General features: G+C 52.8%; 2 protein-coding genes across 2 annotated transcripts in view; one reads left to right on the forward strand and one right to left on the reverse strand.

The window, feature by feature from the left end:
- Positions 1–217: 217 nt before the first annotated feature.
- Positions 218–8247, reverse strand: COQ4 (coenzyme Q4). Its single transcript, XM_077284631.1, has 7 exons — positions 8020–8247; positions 7492–7674; positions 4387–4483; positions 4088–4190; positions 3806–3935; positions 3508–3601; positions 218–1379 (listed from the first exon to the last, which is right to left on the reverse strand). Exons 1-7 carry the CDS (start codon positions 8096–8098, stop codon positions 1220–1222), a joined length of 846 nt encoding a protein of 281 aa, XP_077140746.1. The 5' UTR covers positions 8099–8247; the 3' UTR covers positions 218–1219.
- A 462-nt stretch (positions 8248–8709) lies between these two features.
- The window catches only part of EDF1 (endothelial differentiation related factor 1), a 36007-nt gene continuing 30721 nt past the window's right edge, over positions 8710–13995 (forward strand). Inside the window, exon 1 of the mRNA XM_077284633.1 lies at positions 8710–8870. Coding sequence (XP_077140748.1) covers positions 8793–8870 — 78 coding nt within the window. The 5' untranslated portion in view covers positions 8710–8792. The remainder of the gene's footprint in view (positions 8871–13995) is intronic.

Raw genomic sequence — 13995 nt, forward strand, 5'->3', positions numbered from 1 at the left:
TAGCACATACAATACCATTCTGACTCCAGGCCAGAAGGGGGAGCTCTACACCCGACTTCAGGGGAGCAGCTCTCTCTGGTCAGGAGGGGGAGTTAGTTGCTAGGCAGTTGGTGAGAGTTAGACAGTTGGTGTCAGACAGCAGACTGGAGACGTCTGAGACAGAAGGACGGGTGAGGGGCCGTACAGTCGGAGGTGCTGTAGCTCCTAGATAGCGAGATACAGAAGGAAGAACAGCCTTTATTTAACGTGTCGGAGAGCGAAACACAGGAGAGTGACAACAAGGGAGAATAGCTGCGACTGGGCTACCTCCCAGATAGAGTGCAGATACCGGTAACTGGAAGACCGAGGTTGTGTCATACTCTAGGAGGCACAGAAGAAACTGGTAGGACAGCTAGACTACATGTAACCTTTTCGCCCTAATTCCCAGTGGCATATAGAGCCCGGGTCATGATCGAGACCCTGTAAAAAGGCTCAAGTCACCTGCCATACGGGTCTGTGTTCCACTTCAATAAAGGACAAAGATAACTGAGAGGGCCTTGCTAAGAAGCCATAGGCAGTAAATGACTACAATACCACCACGCTAAGAGGAAGGCTTTTAACTCCACCTGGTAAAGCTGGACTCTGAACTCTCTTCCAAGCCGGCCGGACCCTGCCTGTACCTGTAATCTGGTGCCCTGGACTGTGGCTGCCTGCTACCATCACTGAACCACGTAAAAACACTGCACAACTGTGTCCTTCGTTCTTTACTGCACCACTCACCATCTGCCATCTATTCACCGGGAGCCCTGGGGACCTACTTCAGCTGTGGGTAGCCATACCATCTGGCTGTCATAACATCACCCCAGAGGACCCCTTTAAGCAGCGTTGGTCATCCCTGACCGAATAACACAGGTGGCGTCATGAACTTTCTTTATTTCAAAAACCCCTTTAAAGACCTTTCCTTTTACTTGGGCACCCAGGGCCACGAACCGGGTCGCCGCCGCCGTGACACATCCCTTTAAGTACGGGACCCGGTACCGAGTACCCCACGGCCCCGGCGGGCGTTTCATTTAGGCACCACATCGGGAGAAATCTGCAGTGAAAAAAGTCAGTAGACTGCCGCGGCTCGATCTGCGTTATCTCTTGGCAGCCTGTGGATGACATCTTTGCTCTCATCATTTTCCATTGCAAATTCTTGATAGAAAACCTAGGTGAGGACGAGCCTGAGTGATGGGCACGGTCAGACCCTGATCGGGGGAGGGGGCAGGATCCCGATTTCTTCTCTCAGGGACTCCACCGTCTGCTCCCATCGATTCTCATAGTGAACGCTAAGAACGCAGCGCGCATCGCGGCCACTCTGCACGGCCCAGGGGACCAGCTCAAGCAATTTCTTCTTCCTCCTGAAAAGAAAAAAAAAGTCATACAGAAGGAGCACCAGATATCATTAAAGCTGAGCACTACTTGTGTGAATAAGGCCCAATCCACACATGTATGATTGTGGTGGGCCCTGGATCCCACTACCCCATTCATCATCTATGGGAGAGGTGGTACAGACCTCCTGATTCTCACAGCTGAAGGTTTGCTACAGTTGCATCCAGTCTAGACAATCTTCCCAGTAGTATCAGAGGACTCTAGTAAGAAGTGATTAACCATTTACAGGGCAGGTGATAACCACTAGATGAGTGTGGGTCCGACCACCCAGACCCCCACTGATGACAGACTTAATTCCCCTGGGTGAAGGGGCACACTGCCTGATGATCTTCTGTATGGAATCAAGACTACACTGTGTTCCAAATTATTATGCAAATTGGATTTAAGTGTCAAAGATTTAATTGTTGTGTTTTTCAAATAAACTCATGGATGGTATTGTGTCTCAGGGCTCAGTGGATCACTGAAATCAATCTTAAACACATGTGATAATTAATTTTCCAGGTGATTCTAATTAAAGTAAAACTACTTTAAAATGATGTTCCACATTATTAAGCAGGCCACAGGTTTCAAGCAATATGGGAACTAAAAAGGATCTCTCTGCTGCTGAAAAGCGTTAAATAGTGCAATGCTTTGGACAAGGTATGAAAACATTAGATATTTAATGAAAACTTAAAAGTGATCATCATACTGTGAAGAGATTTGTGACTGAAACAGAGCACAGACAGAGTTCATGCAGATAAAGGCATAATGAGGAAGGTTTCTGCCAGACAAATTCATTGGATTAAGAGAGCAGCTGCCAAAATACCATTACAAAGCAGCAAACAGTTATTTGAAGCCGCTGGTGCCTCTGGAGTCCCTCAAACCTCAAGGTGTAGGATCCTTCAAAGGCTTGCTGTGGTGCATAAACCTACTATTCAGCCTTCAGCCACCCCTAAACAGTGTTCACAAGCAGAAACGGTTGTAGTGGGCCCAGACATACATGAACACTAATTTCCAAACAGTCTTGTTTACTGATGAGTGTCGAGCAACCCTGGATGGTCCAGATGGATGGAGTAGTGGATGGTTGGTGGATGGCCACCATGTCCCAACAAGGCTGTGACGTCAGCAAGGATGTGGAGGAGTCAGGTTTTGGGACAGAATCATGGGGAAACAACTGGTAGGGCCCTTTAAGGTTCCTGAAGGTGTGAAAATGACCTCTGCAAAGTATATAGAGTTTCTGACTGACAACTTTCTTCCATGGTCTAAAAAGCAGAAACGTGCCTTCAGGAGCAAAATCGTCTTCATGCTGACAATGCACCATCTCATGCTGCAAAGAATACCTCTGAGTCATTGGCTGCTATGGGCGTAAAAGGAGATAAACTCATGGTGTGGCCACCATCTTCCCCTGACCTCAACCCTATAGAGAACCTTTGGAGTATCATCAAGCAAAAGATCTATGAGGGTGGGAGGCAGTTCACATCAAAACAGCAGCTCTGGGAGGCTATTCTGACTTCATGCAAAGAAATACAAGCAGAAACTCTCCAAAAACTCACAAGTTCAATGGATGCAAGAATTGTGAAGGTGATATCAAAGAAGGCTCCTATGGTAACATGTAACTTGGCCTGTTAGGATGTTTTGGAGTTAAATAGCTTTTTTGTTCAGTGAATGTGACCTCCTAATGCTGCAAATTCCACAAATGAGCATTTTCAGTTCTTTAAAACATATCAAAAGTTTAGAAATTCTACTGTGCCTAATAATTTGGAACAGTGCATTTTAAGTTTTTATTCATTTTGGAGATTATACTGTTATCATTGGGAGGTTTCTTCAAAACATTCGATGTATAATCTAACGGGTGATGACTTTTATTAGACTGACTGTCATTTGCACCAACCATTTAGGAAAATCTGAGAAAAATGCATTTGCATAATAATTTGAAACACAGTGTATTCCCATCCACTGATAGCAAGCAAGCGTCTATTAGAAAGATGCAAAACTTTTCTTCATAATTAGCCCCCCAAAAACCATCGTGATTGGGCATCGTGATAAGGAACAAGTTACACAAGGGTTTGGGTACAGAGCTGTGCCCATGTGGTGGGCGACATGCCACTGTGCCCCTACCTGGTGCTGAGGCGCAGAGGTCCAAACACAGCTCCCAGCATGCACATAGGCAGCCCAGTCTGCACGGCTTCAAACCACTTCACTACGACTTCCCCTGAAGAGAGAACAGAATGTGATCAGCGACGCCACAACGTCTTATCTGCCCCCGGGACTGCTCAGGGCGCCCCCCGGGACTGCTCAGGGCGCCCCCCAGGACTGCTCAGGGCGCCCCCCCCCCCCCACTGCTCAAGGCGCCCCCCCCCCCCCCGGGACTGCTTAGGGCGCCACCCGTACTGCTCTGGATGCCCCCAGATCTCACCGAGCATGTTGGTGGGCATCCCCAGCAGGGTGTGCAGGAGGTCGTGGACTTCTCGGTATCGCTGAGCCACATACGCCAGCTCCTCGTCATCCACAAACTTCACTGGCATGCGGGTGTCGGGGGTGACGCGCTGCAGCGAGACGCGACATTTATTAATTAGAGGTGGCACAAATAAAGGGATCTGCAGGCTGCACACTCTGTGGATATGACTGGAGTAGAAGACATGACAAGTCGATCGTCATCATCCTCTACATCACATAGTTAAAGTGATGGCGCACTTACATTGACATCCAGGAACCTGGCGTATTCTCTGCCGAACGTCCCATCAGGCAGCGCTCTGAACCGATCCATATCCAGGTTAGACATGCGGATACGGGGACGCTCCCTGAGGGGAAAAGGTAGAGTCAGCGGAAAAAGAATCCAGGCGGCTGACTTCTAATTCTCCTGTCACATCCAGAGCTGCAATCACAATGCTGCTGAACAACTCCTAGGGAACAAGCAGAGCAGCACTTTGCACGCAGCTCTGGATGTAATTGGAGCACAAGATGAAATGTGACACTTCAGACGATGGGATAACGCACTGTAAAATCTGCATCCCCTCTGGGTCTTTGCTCATTTTTTCGTACAGGTTCTGCAGAGCCAGGGTGCCGGTGGTTTCCCCGAGAACGGCGATCATATCTGCAGATTTCAGAGAGAACGGTAAGAATTATTGTCAGCGATGTGTGAAAGCAGAAATGAAGCAGCAACTATGGATCAAACAGCACTGTACTCCGCTATATACTGTGCAATGCCGTGCTCCGCTCCATACTGTACAATGCCGTGCTCCTGTCTACACTGTGCGATGCCGTGCTCCTATCTACACTGTGCGATGCCATGCTCCTGTCTACACTGTGCGATGCCGTGCTCCTATCTACACTGTGCGATGCCATCCTCCGCTCCATACTGTACAGAGCCATTCTTCTATCTACACTGTGCGGCAGGCACCGTGCTCCTCTCTACGCTGTATGATGCCGTGCTCCTCTCTACACTGTGCAATGCCGTGCTCCTCTCTACACTGTGCGATGCCGTGCTCCTCTCTACACTGTGCGATGCCATGCTCCTCTCTACACTGTGCGATGCCGTGCTCCTCTCTACACTGCGGGGCGCCGTGCTCCTCTCTACACTGTGGGGCGCCATGCTCTTCTCTACACTGTGGGGCTCCATGCTCCTCTCTACACTGTGCAGTGCCATGCTCCTCTCTACACTGCGGGGCGCCGTGCTCCTCTCTACACTGCGGGGTGCCATGCTCCTCTCTACACTGTGCAGTGCCATGCTCCTCTCTACACTGTGTGATGCCGTGCTCCTCTCTACACTGTGCGGTGCCAAGCTCCTCTCTACACTGTGGGGCGCCGTGCTCCTCTCTACACTGTGCGATGCCATGCTCCTCTCTACACTGCGGGGCGCCATGCTCTTCTCTACACTGTGGGGCTCCATGCTCCTCTCTACACTGTGGGGCGCGGTGCTCCTCTCTACACTGTGGGGTGCCATGCTCCTCTCTACACTGCGCAGTGCCATGCTCCTCTCTACACTGTGTGATGCCGTGCTCCTCTCTACACTGTGCGGTGCCAAGCTCCTCTCTACACTGTGGGGCGCCGTGCTCCTCTCTACACTGTGGGGTGCCATGCTCCTCTCTACACTGCGCAGTGCCATGCTCCTCTCTACACTGTGTGATGCCGTGCTCCTCTCTACACTGTGCGGTGCCAAGCTCCTCTCTACACTGTGGGGCGCCATGCTCCTCTCTACACTGTGCGATGCCATGCTCCTCTCTACACTGCGGGGCGCCATGCTCTTCTCTACACTGTGGGGCTCCATGCTCCTCTCTACACTGTGGGGCGCCGTGCTCCTCTCTACACTGTGGGGTGCCATGCTCCTCTCTACACTGCGCAGTGCCATGCTCCTCTCTACACTGTGTGATGCCGTGCTCCTCTCTACACTGTGCGATGCCATGCTCCTCTCTACACTGCGGGGCGCCATGCTCTTCTCTACACTGTGGGGCTCCATGCTCCTCTCTACACTGTGGGGCGCCGTGCTCCTCTCTACACTGTGGGGCGCGGTGCTCCTCTCTACACTGTGGGGTGCCATGCTCCTCTCTACACTGCGCAGTGCCATGCTCCTCTCTACACTGTGTGATGCCGTGCTCCTCTCTACACTGTGCGGTGCCAAGCTCCTCTCTACACTGTGGGGCGCCGTGCTCCTCTCTACACTGTGGGGTGCCATGCTCCTCTCTACACTGCGCAGTGCCATGCTCCTCTCTACACTGTGTGATGCCGTGCTCCTCTCTACACTGTGCGGTGCCAAGCTCCTCTCTACACTGTGGGGCGCCATGCTCCTCTCTACACTGTGCGATGCCATGCTCCTCTCTACACTGCGGGGCGCCATGCTCTTCTCTACACTGTGGGGCTCCATGCTCCTCTCTACACTGTGGGGCGCCGTGCTCCTCTCTACACTGTGGGGTGCCATGCTCCTCTCTACACTGCGCAGTGCCATGCTCCTCTCTACACTGTGTGATGCCGTGCTCCTCTCTACACTGTGCGATGCCATGCTCCTCTCTACACTGCGGGGCGCCATGCTCTTCTCTACACTGTGGGGCTCCATGCTCCTCTCTACACTGTGGGGCGCCGTGCTCCTCTCTACACTGTGGGGTGCCATGCTCCTCTCTACACTGCGCAGTGCCATGCTCCTCTCTACACTGTGTGATGCCGTGCTCCTCTCTACACTGTGCGATGCCATGCTCCTCTCTACACTGCGGGGCGCCATGCTCTTCTCTACACTGTGGGGCTCCATGCTCCTCTCTACACTGTGGGGCGCCGTGCTCCTCTCTACACTGTGGGGTGCCATGCTCCTCTCTACACTGCGCAGTGCCATGCTCCTCTCTACACTGTGTGATGCCGTGCTCCTCTCTACACTGTGCGGTGCCAAGCTCCTCTCTACACTGTGGGGCGCCGTGCTCCTCTCTACACTGTGGGACGCCGTGCTCCTCTCTACACTGCGCAGTGCCATGCTCCTCTCTACACTGTGTGATGCCGTGCTCCTCTCTACACTGTGCGGTGCCAAGCTCCTCTCTACACTGTGGGGCGCCGTGCTCCTCTCTACACTGTGGGACGCCGTGCTCCTCTCTACACTGCGCAGTGCCATGCTCCTCTCTACACTGTGTGATGCCGTGCTCCTCTCTACACTGTGCGGTGCCAAGCTCCTCTCTACACTGCGCAGTGCCATGCTCCTCTCTACACTGTGTGATGCCGTGCTCCTCTCTACACTGTGAGGCGCCGTGCTCCTCTCTACACCACGGGGCGCCGTGCTCCTCTCTACACCGCGCGGTGCCGTACTCCACCTGCCTCCTTGGGGCAATAGCTGCACAATTATAGAAATGAAACAAATTATGCAAATAGTGCTAATTAAGAATCCTACCATTTCGTGTCTGCAGCTCCTTTGCAGATCTATGAATCTCCCTGGTTACAGACAAACCCTGTAGTCTGACCCTACAGTCCTTCTCCCTGACCAAATAAGTTATTAAGATGAAATAAGTGGCAGATGTAACAAGAGTCAGACTACACAGGGCTTGTCTGTAGTCTGTAACCATGGAGCTGCATAGATGCGCACAGGAGCTGTGGACACAAAACGGTAGGAGCTGTTGGGCAGGTTATTACCGTGTCTGTAGGGGTCGTATAAAGACATGACAGCGGAGCCGGCGGACAGCAGCAGCTTCTGCAGCGCTGAGGTGGGTATGTGGTGCGGGTACAGGCCTCGATGTTCCCGGATCGGTGAGACAGATTCATGGTCTCCGGGGGGATCCTCTGCTGCGATGTGATGCGCCTGCGCACCGCGGATGCCTGTGAGAGGAGACAGATTAGGAACAGACTGAACCTGGCAGTCCCCACACATGTAGGCCCTGTGATGTCACTGCATCCCTGAGCTGCTGACATGGCTGGGATTGGAGATGCCTCTGATCCCGGCATTTAAGTTTAGGTGCTGCAGCCATCAGTGACCGCTCCTTGGCATCAGCTCTGCAGTAAATCCCCTTCTAGACTTCAAGAAAAAAAATGTTAAAAGAAAAAATATAGAAAACAGATTAAAATAAGACAAAGTGTTCTCATTGGAATCTCTGCTGTGTGTGGCCCCTGTGCAGATCAATCCCAGGGGCCCCAGGGTCAGGCTGAAGGGTACAGGGACGTCACCTTGGAGGAGAGAAGGGAAACCTGCTGCAGCTCTCAGGGTCCTCCACACAGGAGATGGCAGCAGCCCCCTCACCAACATCCCTGCCACTCCCACAGAGCACGCTGGGATTTGTAGTTCAGTCCTAGGGGTCTAAGGGGTAATGTTTTCCCTGTGGAGAGTGACAAGCCGAGACTGGCTGTTAAAGGGTCGATAGTGACTTGTAGGCTGGCTGCTTCCTATAGGTGGCGCTAGAGTGCTAGTCCTCTTCCTCTCCGATGAGACACTTTGCATAGTTCAGCCCTAGAATGAAGTACACAGCTCATTTACGGCTACCACAAAAGGTCAAAGCAAAAAAGCGAAGTTTCCAGCCCCATGTGTCAGTCATGGGCTGCAAGCCCTGCTGGTAAGGGTCAATGTTTACAAGCTTCTTACATCAGCCAGTAGGGTTGTCGTGTGGCAGTACTCCTAACCAATCAGAATTCAGCTGGTCATTATTTGTAATCCAATCAGCAGCAGAGAACAAACAGCCCAATCAGCACAGAGCGTTCTCCTATTGTAGCCAATGAGCGTCTTGGTTAGTACTAAGCCTCAGCCTTCCAGATCTTTCCTCAGAAATTAGCCAATATGGAGAGCCTGAAGGCATTGCACCAATCAGCGCTTGGTTCTACACTGATTGATGGCTGTTTTGACTAACCAGATGACAGGGTAGGCGGGGTTTGCAGGTTTGTCGTTTATCGGTCCGTGTTGGGGTTTGTTTGTTAGTGTGAAGCGTCTGCTGAGATAAAGACGAGACATGGCGGAGAGCGACTGGGACACCGTGACCGTGCTGCGGAAGAAGGGCCCGACCGCGGCCCAGGCCAAGTCTAAGCAGGTGCAGTGAGGACTACGGCTCCCAGGAGGGGACGGCACGTGTCACCGCTGTCCGGTTCACACTGTGCGGCCCTGTCCATGCGGCTCCTGCCCATCCAATGTGACGGCTCAGTGCAGCTTAGCTTTGTGTGTGTCAGTGTTCTATAGATCTCTGCTTCCTGTAATCCGTGTCACAGCTGCCCCCAGGCTGGAGCAACCCCGGAGGGTCAGGTGTGTGCCCACGGTCAGGAATCACACCCACAGCCGTGACAACTTGGTGGATTTCTAGACATCCCATGTCCACGGTGTGTGTGTGCGCCTGCGGATCACCCGCGGACATGGGGCGCGTGTATGTGCGCCTGCGGATCACCCGCGGACATGGGGCGCGTGTATGTGCGCCTGCGGATCACCCGCGGACATGGGGCGCGTGTATGTGCGCCTGCGGATCACCCGCGGACATGGGGCGCGTGTATGTGCGCCTGCGGATCACCTGCGGACATGGGGCGCGTGTATGTGCGCCTGCGGATCACCCGCGGACATGGGGCGCGTGTATGTGCGCCTGCGGATCACCCGCGGACATGGGGTGCGTGTATGCGCGTCTGCGGATCACCCGCGGACATGGGGAGAGTGTGTTCGCCTGCGGATCACCCGCTGATATGGGGCGCGTGTATGTGCGCCTGCGGATCACCCGCGGACATGGGGCGCGTGTATGTGCGCCTGCGGATCACCCGCGGACATGGGGCGCGTGTATGTGCGCCTGCGGATCACCCGCGGACATGGGGCGCGTGTATGTGCGCCTGCGGATCACCCGCTGATATGGGGCGCGTGTATGTGCGCCTGCGGATCACCCGCGGACATGGGGCGCGTGTATGTGCGCCTGCGGATCACCCGCGGACATGGGGCGCGTGTATGCGCGCCTGCGGATCACCCGCGGACATGGGGCGCGTGTATGTGCGCCTGCGGATCACCCGCGGACATGGGGCGCGTGTATGTGCGCCTGCGGATCACCCGCGGACATGGGGCGCGTGTATGCGCGCCTGCGGAACACCTGCGGACATGGGGCGCGTGTATGCGCGCCTGCGGATCACCCGCGGACATGGGGCGCGTGTATGCGCGCCTGCGGATCACCCGCGGACATGGGGCGCGTGTATGCGCGCCTGCGGATCACCCGCGGACATGGGGCGCGTGTATGCGCGCCTGCGGAACACCCGCGGACATGGGGCGCGTGTATGCGCGCCTGCGGAACACCCGCGGACATGGGGCGCGTGTATGCGCGCCTGCGGATCACCCGCGGACATGGGGAGAGTGTGTTCGCCTGCGGATCACCCGCTGATATGGGGCGTGTGTATGTGCACCTGCGGACATGGGGCGTGTGTATGTGCACCTGCGGATCACCCGCGGACATGGGGCACATCTTTCAGGACCGCAGCATGGCAGCTTCTCTTGCAGAGACTCATGCGGATTTCCCCATAGACTTGCATTGATGAGAAAAATCTGCAGGTGCACATTGTGCAGTGTTAAAACAGTTTCTGGCGGTGAGAACGTACCCGAGTCTGTGTCCACGATCAGGAATAGCAGCGGTTTGGACGCCACATATTTTTACTGCGCTGTACAGTACAAGCACAGTGGAAGGGACTGATAGAAATCCAGTGCCCACTGTGCTTCCATGTACCGCTGCATGATCTCATCTGCAGTGCGGGTTTACGAGCTGTCGCCACTGTGGATTTTCGATAATAGAATGTCATTAGATGCAGTAAACACATGCGTTTTAATAGAAAGCAGCAAAAACGCACTGCGTCCAAACCGCAACTAATCCTGATCGTGGGCACACCGCTTAATGGAGTCAGCACCGAATGTTATAATCCCCATGTGATCCAGGGGGATCTGCCGCAAGTTACTTCCATCAGTCTGCAGTGGAGCTGCGTACCCAGCGCCGATCATGAACGGTTTAGATGCCACCGTCAATCTTTTGACAGCAGCATTTAAAGGGAACCTGTCGCCCCCAAAATCGAAGGCGTGCTAGGCCCATCGGCATCAGGGGCTTATCTACAGCATTCTGTAATGCTGTAGATAAGCCCCCGATGTAACCTGAAAGATGAGAAAAAGAGGTTAGATTATACTCACCTGAGGGGTCGGTCCGGTCCGATGGGCGTCGCGGTCCGTGGCCTCCCATCTTCTTACGATGACGTCCTCTTCTTGTCTTCACGCTGCGGCTCCGGCACAGGTGTACTTTATCTCCCTGCTGAGGACAGAGCAAAGTACTGCAGTGCGCAGGCGCCGGGAAAGGTCAGGGAGGCCCAGCTCCTGCGCACTGCAGTACTTTGCTCTGCCCTCAACAGGGCAGACAAAGTACGCCTGCGCCAGAGCCGCAGCGTCAAGACAAGAGGACGTCATCGTAAGAAGATGGGAGGCCCCGGACTGCGACGCCCATTGGACCAGACCGCCCCTGGGTGAGTATAATCTAACCTTTTTTTTCTCATCTTTAAGGATACTTGAGGGGCTTATCTACAGCATTCCAGAATGCTGTAGATAAGCCCTTGATGCCGGTGGGCTTAGCTCGCCTTCGATTTTGGGGGTGACAGGTTTCCTTTAAATGGGTCACAGCAGTTGGGGGTGTTGCTGCCATTTCTGCCATTTGCTTTTTTCACAACTTCACACACAGAATATAAAGTGTTTCCTCAGTGAGATCTGACTGTCAGAGATGGGGCTGAGCGAACATTGCAGGATGGACCCGCCTCTGTGAGATCAGACTGTCAGGGATGGGGCTGAGCGAGCATTGCAGGATGGACCCGCCTCTGTAAAATCTGACAGGGAATGGGAGTGCCCCTATAGTGGTAGGAGCCTTATTTTTGTGGTGTTTACTGGTTTGGAGATGAGCAATGTGTGTACCTGATGCTCCACATATCCGAACTGGGGCATGCTGGGAGTTGTAGTTTTGAAGCAGTTGTGGAGCCACAGAACTGTGCTACCTCCTGATTACTCTGCAGAATAAATAAGGAAGTTGTCCGTGAGTTTATCAGATGTGGCACAAACCCTGGACTTTCCCCGAACAGGCAGTGACCAGGAGGGGACGTAGACCAGGGCTGTGGATGGCACTTTGACCAGGAGGGGACGTATAGACCAGGGCTGTGGATGGCACTTTGACCAGGAGGGGACGTATAGACCAGGGCTGTGGATGGCACTTGGACCAGGAGGGGACGCAGACCAGGGCTGTGGATGGCACTTCCAGCTGTTTATTGACTTTTGTGGGGCCACAGCTATAATCAGGCTCCTGCTTTGTCCTCCATGCTGTACACTGCAGCTCTGTTTGTTCTGATTGACTTTTGTGTAAGCAGAAGCTTAGGGCCAGCTAGTCACAGGGCTCAGGTGTAGTATGAGCCTCCAGTGTATTCACTGCTGGGGAATTCTGAGGTTTCGTCACTTTGTTGCGGTTTCTATTTCTGTACAATAGCAATAGCAGAAGTCGCTCCCATAACAAAGTGCACACAATCCCGTCTGCTGTCACGAGTGTACTTTGCATACCTGGGTGTGTGTCCTGTGCGCCTCATACAGGGCCGTTTCCACACTCTCAATAGACTTTGGATAAGCCAGGTCATGCTATAATCCCCATAGGTAAATGCTGGACTGAATGCTGCACTTCTGTTTACTCATCATGACCAGCTCTGTGTATCATTGCTCTACAGAGAGTCACTGAGTTACATCCTGAATTCTCCATAGCTGCACTCACTATTCTGCTGGTGCAATCAAATGACACACAGTGATTGCACCATTAGAATAGCTAGTCAAGCCCTGTAGTATAATGCAGGATGTAAGGCTACGTTCACATTTGCGTTGTTGGGCGCAGTGTCGCCGAAGCATGCGTCATGCGCCCCTATCTTTAACATGGGGGGGCGCATGGACATGCGCCAGTATGCGTTGTACTGCGTTTTACGACGCATGCGTCATATAGACACACAAGACAGGGCGCAGGGGACGCTACTTGTAGCGTTTTCCCTGCGCCGAAAGTCCCGATCTGTAGGATCTTATGACAACGCATGCGTTGCAAAACGCTGCGTTGTGAACATGCTTTGTTGGTTGCGTCGCCGACGCTGCGCCCAACAACGCAAATGTGAACGTAGCCTAAGTCAGGATCTGTACAGGATAAGTTATGTAATGTATGTGCACAGTGACTGCACCAACAGAATAGTGAGTGCAGCTCTGGAGTATAGTACAGGATATAACTCAGGATCAGTAATGTATGTACACAGTGACTGCACCAGCAGAATAACAAGTGCAGCTCTGGGGTATAACACAGGACGTAACTGAAGATCAATACAGGAAAAGTAATGTAATATATGTACACAGTGACTGCACCAGCAGAATAGTGAGTGCAGCTCTGGAGTATAATACAGGATATAACTCAGGATCAGTAATGTATGTACACAGTGACTGCACCAGCAGAATAGTGAGTGCAGCTCTGGGGTATAATACAGGATATAGCTCAGGATCAGTAAAGGATAAGTAATGTATGTCCACAGTGACTGCACCAGCAGAATAGTGAATGCAGCTCTAGAGTATAATACAGGATGTAGCTCAGGATCAGTAATGTATGTACACAGTGACTGCACCAGCAGAATAGCGAGTGCAGCTCTGGAGTATAACACAGGACGTAACTGAAGATCGATACAGGAAAAGTAATGTATGTACACAGTGACTGCACCAGCAGAATAGTGAGTTCAGCTCTGGAGTATAATCTATATATATATATATATATAATTGCCTACGGTCCACTTCCGTCTGTTTGTCTGTAACTTCCGACTGTCTGTTACGGAAATCCCGGCCGTGACCAATCAGCAATATTGGGGCGGGATGTAAACACCGCTTCACTTTTTACTATTGATGCTGCCTATGCAGCATCAATAGTAAAAACATATAATGTTAAAAATAATAACAAAAAAAAAATCAAATTCTCACCTTCCGGCGTCCGCAGCAGCCTTTCCCGCTCCTCGCGACGCTCTGGTCCCACGAATGCATTGCGGCAATGAGCGGAGATGACGTAGCGGTCTCTCGACCGCTACATCATCACGTGTTATTGCCGCAAGTCATTACTGGGAACAGAGCGTCACGAGGAGCATCGCTAAAGGCCTCGGCTGGTTCGGGGGGCCGCC

The sequence above is a fragment of the Ranitomeya variabilis genome, chromosome 2, assembly GCF_051348905.1.
Source record: "Ranitomeya variabilis isolate aRanVar5 chromosome 2, aRanVar5.hap1, whole genome shotgun sequence".
Lineage (NCBI taxonomy): Eukaryota > Metazoa > Chordata > Amphibia > Anura > Dendrobatidae > Ranitomeya > Ranitomeya variabilis.

Bases quoted from the DNA above. Each gene is read 5' to 3' on its own strand.
- COQ4 (XM_077284631.1), bottom strand. From the start codon at position 8,098: ATGTTGGTGAGGGGGCTGCTGCCATCTCCTGTGTGGAGGACCCTGAGA. The intron at 3,602-3,805 runs GTGAGATCTGGG...TTCTCTCTTCAG, and splicing joins GATGCCCACCAACATGCTCG to GGGAAGTCGTAGTGAAGTGG. The intron at 1,380-3,507 runs GTAGGGGCACAG...TTTTCTTTTCAG, and splicing joins CCTCTGCGCCTCAGCACCAG to GAGGAAGAAGAAATTGCTTG.